We start from the raw sequence: 12618 nt of genomic DNA, 5'->3' as shown, positions 1-12618 counted from the left end.
TGAGGGCGGCGGCGGAGCTGCAGGGTTTGAGCATTGCGAGGAGTAAGAAGAGGCACGAAAGGGGAAAAAGGAAAAGACCCCTGGGCCTATTTATAAGGCGAATGGATAAGTAAGGCAAGCGCAGGAATCGAGGAGCCCAAAACAGAGAATGGGGCACAGTTGTCACCTCGATCTTCGGAGATCAATTAATAAAAGGGAAATCTTTATGAGTTTTTTACGCAGATGACGTCACGACGGTTTACAGCGATTTCAGAAGATGACATCATGGCGGTTTACAAGGTCAACATGAAGATGTTCAAATCAGAATTTCTCTAAGTTGAAGATTGACATAAACAGGTTCAAACCAATCTGGGGCCTAATGTTGGGGACGTGACTACTGAGTGTAAACCGCCCAGGAGGGGCCGGATTACACTCACAAGGAGTCCTGTATAAGAGCCCATGAAGATAAAGGATATGGTGCTTTAGCTATGGAGGCTTAGAGGCCCAGAGCCCAATAGCGGATTAGGGCCCATAGTAGTAAACCTCCATAGATGTATAACTTGTTTTGTAAGTTAGGGAAATGAAGAAACCGAGCCGGACACTTGTATGAGCCGGCCTCGGGATTCTGTAGACCGGTCGGGCGTCAACCTATGTATATAAAGGGACTACCCGGCGGCAGTTCAGGGACAAGAAAGAACAGCTCGAGAGATAGGTAAAGCGGATTCGCTCCCTGCTCATCGAGATTAATCAATCCCACAACAACTGGATCATAGGCTTTTACCTTCACCACAAGGGGCTGAACCAGTATAAACTCCCCGTGTCCTTTGTTCCGGTTTAACCCCTTCAAGCTATTCTCGTTGCGATGGCTCCACGACTAAGTCCTTTCGCTAGGACATCTGACGTGATAATTCCACAACAATGTTGTTGTTACAATTTGCTGTACATCAAGCGTTGTCGGGCTTTGGGCCGGGCTTCGAGCTTTTAGGCCAGGCTCGGGCTTGAAAAATATGAATTTTTTTGGGCTTTTCTTGGGCTTGGGCTTCACATGGTAGCATCGTGCATTTAAGAGCCTGACCCAAAACCCAGCCTGGCCCGAGAGATGCCTAGGGTTTACCTGCAAGCAACACGGTCGAGGTAGAGCCAAGAGATAAACTGTTGCGCAACACATAGAAATAATGTTAACATCAAAGTAAACTAATGACCCCTTAACGTGTGTACATTGGGATGTGAGCCTATGCCTCAGCCCTTAGCCTAAGCGGACTATCCACACACCGGGAATAAATAACAAGCAATAAACATTTGTAAGGATTGATACTTGAAGATGAATGATTATATATGAGTCTTACAATGTCACTGATCGTGATCTACTCTCAATTACAAGTGTCATGACTAATGAAATGGAGTCTATGGTGGTTGTGATGGCTATGGCGATGGCGACTGCTGCTGTAGATGGGAATAGGGATGGCAACAGACTTTAATGAATGGTTGTTTGGTATCCTTTAGGCAAAGGGATTTCTTCCCCTTTATAGTGCAGATGGGCGGAATAGGGTTTCAGGTGCCTCCGATGTGAATCAAACCAGGCCCCTTCATGGAAGTTGTTAGGCATAACATCACAGAGTCGATGGTCAGCGGTACTAGCGTCCACATGGACTTCTCTTCTGCATACTGCTGCGCGGCTCCCAATATACTTCCCTTATGATTTGATTTTATCACCTAAAATAGACAGTTTCTTTAGGAAACTAAATGAACGAAAAGATTTGCAAGCATTATAATCATTAAGAGCATCTCCAACAACCTTTGTATATTTGGCTAGGATTGCTAAAAACTGAAAATATAGCAATTTGGCCAAAAAATGTTGCTCCAACAGTCTTTATATAAGTGGTTCCCCCACAACTTTTTCACAAAGCTTGCTATATTTGCAAAGTGGAGAGGCACTTGCTATAATTTTTAGGAGCCCAGTTTTTGTGGTCCCCTACATCCCTTTATTCCATTGACAAGTGGACCACACCGCCCCCTAGATTCCTGCCGACCCGCACCTGGCACTGGCCCCATGTGTCATTGAGAGGATTGCTAAATTTTATAGCAATGTTGTTGGAGCAAAAAACTTCTGGGGTTGCTAAATCTTCTCCCTCCTCTTGCTATACCCAGTTTTTAGCGAGTCAGAATAGCAATGATGTTGGAGATGCTCTAAGTAGGCAAATTAAAGTGTTTATTTCAGAAAATATGAGAATATACGGTTTGAACATGGGTAAAACGAGTGAAAAATCCACTCATCAGTAGGCCTGGAATCAACGAGGACAAACCGATGACGAGATGCTCCATGATAACGAAAGATTTGGCTGATGCGAAGACATCAGGATCGGGCATTGGCCTGGAGGAGGTTGCCCTTAGCCAGGACAACCAGAGAATGTTTTCTTGATTTCGTTTGTATTGTTAGCACTTAGCAGTTGAAATTTTGCAGTTGTGTTTCACAGATTCTACGTTATTAATTCTTTATATTTAAGGTAAATAGAAAATTGGAAAGTAAACATTATCTTGGCTCTGAATTTCCACAAAACGGTGATAAAATTTTATAAGCCTTGGTTGTCAGTAATATGTCTTGATATATAATTAAAGATGCTAAAGACTTCACATCACACAACTGGTTCGACAACATTATGCAAATATCAGAAATGCTACTGGAAATTTGAACAATATGTTGGTATGCATGCGAAGAGCTATATTTATTTTAGAATATGCATGATATGCATATGAGAGGCAACCTGGGTCCTACTAAAGCGCCCGGTCCGGATGGTTTTCCTGCTTTGTTTTATCAAACTCACTGGGATTTTCTGGAAGAAGATATTTGTCAGGCTGTTCGTAGCTTCCTGGATGGTCGGCCGATTCCAGAGGGATTTTGTGATTCAGTGATTGTGCTTATTTCTAAGGTGGCGAGGCCAAAACAGTTGAAGAATTTCCGTCCTATTAGTCTATGCAACGTTCTATACAAAATCGCTTCGAAGGTTTTGGCTAACCGGCTCAAAAAATTCTGCCGTTGGTCATTTCTGATTACCAGAGTGCATTTGTCCCAGGAAGACTTATCACGGATAATACCTTGATTGCCTATGAATGCATGCATACTATTCGGTGTCAACGGGTGAAAAAACCTTATTTTGCCTTGAAGATTGATATGATGAAAGCATATGATCGCGTGGAGTGGTGCTATCTTCATGGTTGTCTTTTGAAGCTTGGTTTTGCTCCGTCTTGGATTGATACTGTGATGCATTGTGTCACTAATGTCCGATATGCTGTTAGGGTTAATGGTGAACTTACTAAAGTTGTTGTTCCTTCACGTGGTATTGGCCAAGGTGATCCAATCAGTCCCTACTTGTTTCTTATTTGCACTGAAGGTTTGTCAAGTCTGTTACTACAGAAAGAGAGATGTGGCGGGCTCCAAGGTATTCATAACGACCGTCATGGCCCACCTATCTCACATCTTCTCTTCGCTGATGACAGTATCTTCTTTGCAAGAAGTGATCCAAGGAGTGTGGTTGCTCTGGAGACTACCCTGTATAAGTACTGCAGCGGGTCTGGCCAATTGATCAATAAAGATAAGTCCTCTTTATTTTTTGGAAACCATTGTGATGTAGTGGTGAAGACTCGTGTCAAATCTCAGTTGGGAATAAGTTGTGAAGCTCTTTAGAAAACATATTTGGGAATGCCCACTGAGGTTGGACAGTCATCTATGGCTACTTTCAATATTTGGCCTGATAAAGCATGGCAGCGGATGCATGCTTGGTCGGATCGTCCTGCATCTCGGGCGGGTAAGGAGGCACTTTTTAAGTCTGTCATTCAAGCAATTCCATCACACGTCATGAGCTGTTTTCAGTTTCCAATTGCCACTTGTGAAAAGTTAAGACAAATCATTGCGGACAATTGGTGGAGCTGCGAGGATGGGAAGAAAAAACTGCACTGAAGGTCATGGGAATGGTAACTACACCTAAGTTTCTTGGCGGGATGGGTTTTCGTGATATGGTTTTATTCAATCAGGCCATGCTTGGTAGACAAGGTTGGCGTATTCTTACCTCGCCGGATTCCCTCTGCGCCCGGGTTCTCAAGGGCAGATATTTCCCTCATGGCGATTTTTGGCATGCTGTTGCACCTAGATCGGCCTTTTATACATGGCGTAGTATTTTATTTGGTCGTGAGCTACTGAAGCAAGGGGTACAATGGGGCATTGGCAATGGAGCGGCTGTTCGTATTAATGGTGATCATTGGATACCGTCCACGCCGCCTAATTTACTTCAAACAATGTCTCCGATACCGTCTACGGCTACAGTCAAGTGTCTTCTGGATGAGGACCAAGGTACCTGGTGTGAGGATACGGTTCGAGCGTTTTTCAGTGAGAATATTGCCAATGAGATTATGTTGCTTCCTGTTGGTCAACATGGTGATGATGATTATGTGAGATGGCCTCACACGAGATTTGGAGAATATTTTGTACGATCAGCGTATAATTTGGCTCGGACAGCTCATTTCCAACGAGTTCATAGTGTGCCTGGACGTGGAATGGCATCGGATGGCATGACTATTATGAAAAGTTGGAAATCTATTTGGTCTATCAAGGCTCCAAATAAGATGAAGGTGGTCCTTTGGAGGCTTGCTCACGATTGCCTCCCATCAGGTATTCAACTCCAACGTCGTCATGTGCCAACTTCTAACCTATGTTGTTTCTGTGGGAGGACGGAAGGAATCGAGCACTCGCTGTTGTTTTGCCCTTTTGCTTATGAGACCTGGTCGCAAGTGAAGCAATCCTTCGACATTAAGCTATGGGGGTCCAATTTTTCTTCGCCAAAGCAGTGGTTGTTTGATTTCCTTTCTCGTTCCTCGGATCAGCAGACTACGGTCATGGCTGTTACTATATGGCATATTTGGGAGGCGCGGAACTCTGTTCGAAACAATGAAGATGAGCCACATCCTGTTCGTACCGTTTTTAAGATAAAAGCATATGTTGATTTGATCTTTCGGCATCTATACAAACCGGATCTTGTGCATAGGCGTGAGAGCATTGCCTCAAGTACTTCTTGGTCTCCGCCGCCGCCGGGTTCTGTATTATTCATGTGTGATGCCGTGATCTTCTCTGAGCTAAGTAAGTTTGGTGCAGGTGTGGTTGCTCTCAACTCTGATGGACAATTTGTTATTGCATGTAGAGAAGCCAACTATGGAAGCCCTGAACCTGAATTAGCTGAGGCATGTGCCCTTCGGCGAGCAGTTTACCTTGTATGTGAGATGGGATGTGATTCGGTGATATTCGCCTCCGATTGCCTCTCTTTGGTGCAGAGAATCAACTCCCATGTTCGCGATCGTTCACTCGTTGGTGCTGTGGTCTCGGAGATCAAAGATGGCATATCGAATATTCTTTTTTCTCGGGTCAAGTTTATTCGTCGGCAGTCTAATGTTTTAGCTCATAATTTAGCTAAGTCATGTTTGAGCTGTAATGGTCTTTGTGTTTTCACTTCTACTTCGGAATGTATCCGAGAGACTGTTTGTAATTATGTTGCTTGATTAATAAAGTGCCGACGTTTTTCTCAAAAAAAACCAAATTAGCCACATTCCGTATCTCCAATCAAACATCGAAACGAAACCATTTAATTACAGCTTTTCTAACCCTCAGAAACAAAATTAAAGCTTTTCTTTCGCTCCAGTCAAATGCGCAGATGAAACCAACCCATTCATGGAACGGAACCGCCGCATGCACAGATCGAACCGTTCCATTCGATCCTCGGCCAGACACGCTATCGAGCACAATAAGAAGACTATCCTCGTGTCAATGGCAATGTTGCGTCTAAAAATGGATATAATGGATATAGGGGATTGTGCAAATCGAGCAAAAACCAATAGCCATTGACCATTCTCCCAGTCCAGTCTGGCAAGAGCGCCCCACCGCCACGCCTGTGTCGTGGGCCGTGGCCCCCAGCCAGCCCGACCGGGTCGCTCACCGCAAAAGGCCGACGACGGCAGGGCAGGCAGCCAACTCGGCGGCTCGGGTCAATCCAGCGTTTAAGACACGCGCCCATATCCCGGGCCCCCACCCCCCAGGCACTGGCGCATCCGGCAACCACCGCATGATTGCCATCGCGTCGCATCGCGGCAAACAACGTACCCCGTCCCCCTTCCAATATGCGCCTCCCACGACGCCGTTCGTCCTCCTCCCCCCTCCCAATCCCCGCCCTCTCCTCCGCCCCCTCCGCCTCACTCCAGCTTGGCCTCGCGCGGCACCTTCTGGAGAGGAGAGGGCCGTTATAAAGGCGCCGCTCCCCGGTTCCCATCCCGCCGATTCTTCTGGTGCCAGCCAGCCGCCGCCGCCCCTCCCTCCCCGCTTCTTCTTTATAATCAATCCTCCAGCCCAGCCAATCCAATCATTCCGAACCCGCGATTCCCATCCCGTCACCCCACCCCCACCGCACCGCCACGCGCCCCGCGTGTTCTCTTCGAGGCTTTTCCCCTGCTCTTCCTCCTCCTCCTCCTCGGGGCCCGAACGGCCGGCGAGGGCAAGAATTCTCTGCCCTGCCCTGGTCTGAACCTGGCACGATTCTTGCCCGGTCCGAGTGACGGCCTACTGGCCCCGCCGGCGGTTGATGATGTCATGTGGCCCCTCTGCTTCATCTCGGACAGGCTGTTCAAGGTGCCGGGAGACGACGGCGGCGACGGCGACGGCCCGGGCGCGCCGCTGCCCCCCGACGGCCGAATCCCGCTAGCACGCCGATCCTACTTCATCGATGTCAGTCCCCCCTCTCGCCTCTCTATATTGCTTTATCATATCATGTCATCACTGCGTGACTCTCGTGTAGTACATGTAGCGATTCTTGAATCGCCGCGCGGCATTCAGTCCGACTCTCTCCCTGCGCCGGCTTCGATTGACATTTCGGTTGCTTTGCCGGTGCTTCCAGGTCCCTCACGTGCAGCAGGCCTTCACCTGGGACTGCGGCCTCGCTTGCGTGCTCATGGTGCTGAGGACCCTGGGGCTTGATTGCTGCCACGGCATTGCCGAACTCGAGAAGCTCTGCCGCACCACAAGGTATCCCATTTAGCAGTTAAAAATTTGGGTTCGTTAAGAAACTAGCTGCGCCGTACTGCTTGAATTCTTGCTTGAGCCAGTGGCGGTGCTGCCTGGTAACCTGGAGGAATATTAATTTAGCCGTGCCGTGGTACTTTGAGTTGTTTTATTAACGTAGTAGTGTGTTTAAAGGCCAAGCACAAAGCTAAGTACTGTAGCTAACAATAATTGTTTGGTTGTTGTGGAATATATTTGTCGAAATAGTGGTGCTTCGGGCAGCTAACTGTTATAAACAGACAAAACACATGAGTTGCTTTGCAGAGGGAAAAAAAACGTACTGTCACACTATGAAGGTTTATCTAGAAGGGCCAGGGAATCCTTATTGAAGTCTGAACTAGTAAACGGTTGGTTACTAAGCCATCCATCAAGCTACAAATATTACTATAGATGGAGTATTGAACAGCTAAACATGAATTGGTGATGTATTCGTTCTTTGAAACGAAATAATACCAAAAGAACTATATTGATAATCAGACCTGCATTCTGAAAGATGGGAACCAGATTCGGTGTTCTGCTGTCATGTACTAGCACCGAATTATCTGTCCCAGTTTTATAGGTTTATCTCCCAGTAATGTACAGCAGGATTTTTTAAATAGAAAGGGTTCAACATGATTGCATGAGCTATATTATTTGTTTCTCGGATGTTACCTGGAGCGGAGCTGTGATAGGTTTTGTCGCTGCACGGAGATACTAACCACCTTCTTAAGCATAAGCTAATAAAACATTTTAAGTGTACAGTTTTTAAAATGATAAACAGAACAGTAGTAGGTATATTGTGCACATCCAAATAGAATTTGTTTGTCGGATGTTACCTGGAGCGTAGCTGTGATAGGTTTTGTTGCTGCACGGAGATACTAACCACCTTCTTAAGCGTAAGCTAATAAAACATTTTAAGTGTACAATTTTTTAAATAATAAACAGAACAGTAGTAGGTATATTGTGCACATCCAAATAGAATTTGTTTCTAGCAAGTACACTCAAACAAAATGTTAACGCACAGCCCTGTCACAGGTTAGCTGAACTGATTATTTGAATACTCAAATTTCATACCATGGTAATACTAACATTTTTGGGTTATTTTTGCAGCGTCTGGACAGTCGACTTAGCATATCTGTTACACAAGTTTTCAGTTAATTTTTCGTTCTTTACTGTGACTATTGGAGCGAATCCGCAGTATTCTGCAGAAACCTTTTATAGGGTAGGTATTGCAACTTGCTGCTGTAGTGATTCTTCTGATATTCGCTGTACTAATGTTTTCAAAATTACCAATTGTGATAGGAGCAATTGCAAGAAGACATTGATCGAGTGGATGAGCTGTTCGGCAAAGCACTTGATGCTGGAATCAGTATTCAAGTACGCTCACAACACACATCACAAAATTATTTATTCCATTTACTTCTCGTATTGGTTTTAAGTTTTTGCAATTTATGGTTTTTCTCAGTGCAGATCCATCAGTGCGTATGATATTGCTTTTCTACTTTTATCCGGGCACTGCATTGCAATTGCACTAGTGGATAAATCAAAGTTAAAGTAAGATTTTTCTATGCCTGCTAGGAATATTTACCCTTGTAGTTTCACTTCTTACTAATAACATAGACTTTTTATTTGGCTCTGCATTTGGAATCATCAATGGGGTAGGATGTTCCTTAAGCAGTAAATCTAATAAGTAGTTTTCGTCGATGCTTGACCATTTCTGTATGACTTATGGATTCCAATCTAACTCTGATATCACTTGAATATTCCACCTTTTTTATTAACTGCCGTCAGACGAATGTCAATTTAACATCTTCTGCAATGGGTGATTAAGCAGTTAAACAGTACAAATGATCAGCAGCGATATTTTTTATGGCTGTATCCATGTATTCTCCGCAAAATGGTTCATCCTAAAATTGAAAGAGAAAGATTACGGTGTCCAATTGAGAAAATAATCAATCCAACATTATCTGAAACGTTCATTGACATCGCGATAATAACTGGACTTTTGGATGCAGTTCCTCTTGGATGAATGATGTACATGATATGCAACAGTTTGATGAGGATTCAGATTACATGGGTTAGTCAATACTTCCCTTACTTTTAGACATTTACCTTTTTTTTCTGTGAGGAGTATTTTCCAGAACATGAACGAAAACCAGTTCCTTCTATTTTAGTTTCGATAGTCTTCATTGTCTGCTTATATAATTTATCAATCTCGTACTGTTTTAAGGCCTGTAGTAACACTTCTACTAATCAGCCTGTAACTTTAATAGTTCAACCACTGCTAACATGTATATATGGAGCTAAATTTGTTTCAGAATAAAATATCGTTGGATCTATGGAAATGCCTGCTTGCTGTGATATAAATTAGCACACTATATCCATGCCAATTGGCGACCCAAATCTCTTGTTTTCTTGCCTGTTAGAAATATGAAACTAAAACTTCTTGTTGAGGATGTATTTGGCATTCCTATGTGCAATGCACAGCTATAAGCATCACTGACAGTGTCTATAAGGCTAGGACCCAGGGCCAAAGGCACTTGTACTCATAGAATTCGTGGAATTATGAATCCACTTATTACTTATTATTACAAAGAAATGATGGCTACACATAAGATCTTACCTGTTATGGATGACCCTACTTTTTAAGAGCTTAAGGTTAATTAAGGGTTGTGTCCAGTTGCTAAATTGTAGTTCCTGTCAATGTAATAAACCTGGTGAATATTGTTCCCCTTTGCAGGGCATTATGTTGTAATATGTGGCTATGATGCTGATGCTTGCGAGTTTGAGATAAGGGATCCAGCCAGTTCTAGGTACCTTGTACTCTTGGTTCCTAAATGTTTTTTTTTGGGTGCATCTTACACATAAATATGAATAATCTGTGTGCCACTTAAGTATGGATATCACTTGTTGTCTTCTCCATATATGTAAGTTCTACAAAGTATGTTACTAGGTAACTAGGCCTGTTGAAGTAGGCTCCTGTTGAGCTGGGATACAAACTTACAAGAGAGGATAATCAGTTGTCTCACAACAACACGAATGTTGTGTAAACTAAGGATAATACCCTGCTTTGAGCTAATATTGTCTTTAATGGCGGCCTGGGCCTGATTAGCAAATAACATCAGCCAAATTTCAACATGAAAGCTATATCTTCATTGTTCTCCGCTTGAACTTTATATGCACGGCGGACTCTTAACTTAATTTTCTTTTATTCTTCCAGAAAGCGTGAAATGGTGCCCATGAAAAGCTTAGATGAGGCCCGCAAATCGTTCGGAACTGATGAGGACATTCTTTTGGTAGGAATCCTTTCACTAGGATATGTTTTTAACCTGAGATCTAGTTCTTGTTATGCTCTTACGCTTTGCGTCTCGCCAGCTTTGGTCTGTCTCATAATATGACACTCCTTGCTCTGTTTCTTTGAGCCCGACCGTATGTTTCTACATTCAGGGACGCGGTTTTAGAAGGCAACCGTGATTTTTAGCACTGATTTGGCAGTGATGCATTGCAGGTGTCCTTAACTGGAAAAAACGGGACGAAGCTGTCGCGTAAACTCCCGGTCGGCTCTCCATAGACTGCTCACCAGCCTCCAGTCTCTCCTTGTGTATACTCTGTACATGCCCCTGTAGTTATGCTTACCACCTGTCCAAGTTCGGTATGTAGTTTGAGAAGGTTCTTACAGCCGATAGGAACAGTGTCTAGTGAAGATAGAAGAACATGCTTATGAGTTCAGGTATCACATCACTGAAGCTTCTGCAACCGGCGCGGCGGCAGCAGCGTTGCTGCTCGGCATGAACTGTAAACAGGAACCGCCGCCGCCTCCGCTTCGACCTGGAGCACAAGCTTCGCACCATCATAGCCGGGCAGAGATGTAGCATATGTACAAATATATCCACGAATAAAATGGTGGCCTCGGTGTGCCATATATTCGTATCCCATTTCAATCATTTCTGGTACCTGAACCACGATCTCATTCTTGTCTGTTGTAAGCCCACCTTTTCTTTCACTGTTCGGCAGCTCGTCACATTTGGGATGCCACCGATCTCCACCCATGCTCATTTGCTCAAACCCCTTCGCGGATCTTTGGACCTCTCATGGGCACTCGGGTCTTGGTGTGGCCTTTTATTCTTTTTCTTATCATCTGGAAAATTTGGGACGCTCGAAATGCTAAAACCTTTAAAAATTTACATGTCCCCCCTGATGTAATCAGGAGTATCATTGCGGATCTCACGCTATGGTCTCACCGTCTTAAGAAGGTGGAGGACAAAGTTCACGCCGGCTTGTGGCGGGATGTAATGGGTCCGATCTGGATCTGGAAGGAGAAGTATGGGGCAGGAAGGAGAAGAAGGAGGAGGCCGGAGAAGTTCAGCTTCTCAATAGGATATTCGGTACAATATTCTCGATACCCTCTCCACTCACGCAACGCACGCCTAATAAAACATCAGCCCTGGCACGCAGGCCAGCTCACGCCCGCTCCCATTCGCTGCCAGGCCCACTCGTCAGCGTCTTCTTCTCCTCCTGCTCGCCAGATCCCTTGTTCGCTGGGCCCTCATGATCAGAGTCCTCGGCCCCGCTGTTGCCAACTGTACTGGTCGTGACATTCTTCCTCTCTTGTAGGCCGCCTTGCCCCCAAGGCGGCGTAGCTGGAAATGCTTTCTACAACTGGCCGGGGTCCTCCCATGTTGCCAACGACGATGGAAGGCCATCCTATTGCACCAGCACCCGCTCTTGGGTTTCACCAAGCTTCTGGACGCCCTTCCGGTTCAGGATACGCGTAGGCATGTGTTCCGCCTGCAGGACAGCGTTAGTCGGTGGTAGTTCAGCACTTACCAGAACCGTGGCTCCCAGCGCTCGCTTCAGCAAGGAGACATGCACCACGGGGTGAATTTTGCTGGTAGCTGGCAGGTTCAAGCGGTATGCTGCCGCGCCAATCTTGGTCTGGATCGTGAAGGGTCCGTAGTAACGGAACGCAAGCTTCTGAAATGGACGCTTGGCCACTGAAGTCTGAATGAAAGGCTGCAGTTTGAGCAACACTTTGTCTCCCACCTCGAACGAACGATCTGTGCGGTGCTTGTCTGCTTGGGCTTTCATCCTATCTTGGGCTTTCTTAAGTTGTTGCTGCAGGTGCTCTCTAAGAACCTCCCGTTCTTGTAGCCAGGCTGCCAGATCTGGGGCTGTGCTCTCCTCCACCTGCGTGATGCCAAACTCCCTGGGAAAGTGTCCATAGATTACCTCGAACGGAGTACGTCCCAAGGCCGAGTGGAAGCAAGTATTATACCAGTATTCTGCAAGAGCTAGCCAGCGCGCCCAATTCCCCGGACAGGAGTGCACAGAGCAACGCAGGTATGTTTCTAAACACTGATTCACCCGCTCCGTCTGCCCATCCGTCTGCGGGTGGTATGAGGAACTCATGTTCAGCTCTGTGCGGCACAATTTGAACAGCTCTTGCCATACCTGGCTTGTAAAGATCCGGTCTCGATCCGAAATGATCCCCGGTGGTAGCCCGTGCAGTTTGTATATCTCTTGCATGAACACTTTTGCCACATCCAATGCTGTAAAGGGGTGGGCAA

The 12618-nt window shown here is 45.5% G+C and overlaps 1 protein-coding gene across 1 annotated transcript; it reads left to right on the top strand.

Moving 5' to 3' along the window:
* Positions 1-6158: 6158 nt before the first annotated feature.
* On the top strand, positions 6159-10992 carry LOC123135637 (guanylyl cyclase 1). Its single transcript, XM_044554798.1, has 9 exons — positions 6159-6739; positions 6909-7036; positions 8162-8273; positions 8354-8428; positions 8517-8605; positions 9067-9128; positions 9792-9864; positions 10272-10347; positions 10560-10992. Exons 1-9 carry the CDS (start codon positions 6605-6607, stop codon positions 10620-10622), a joined length of 813 nt encoding a protein of 270 aa, XP_044410733.1. The 5' UTR covers positions 6159-6604; the 3' UTR covers positions 10623-10992.
* Positions 10993-12618: the final 1626 nt, after the last annotated feature.

The sequence above is a fragment of the Triticum aestivum genome, chromosome 1B (assembly GCF_018294505.1).
Source record: "Triticum aestivum cultivar Chinese Spring chromosome 1B, IWGSC CS RefSeq v2.1, whole genome shotgun sequence".
Lineage (NCBI taxonomy): Eukaryota > Viridiplantae > Streptophyta > Magnoliopsida > Poales > Poaceae > Triticum > Triticum aestivum.
Note: the sequence above shows the minus strand (reverse complement) of the source record. Positions and strands in the feature narration are given on the sequence as shown.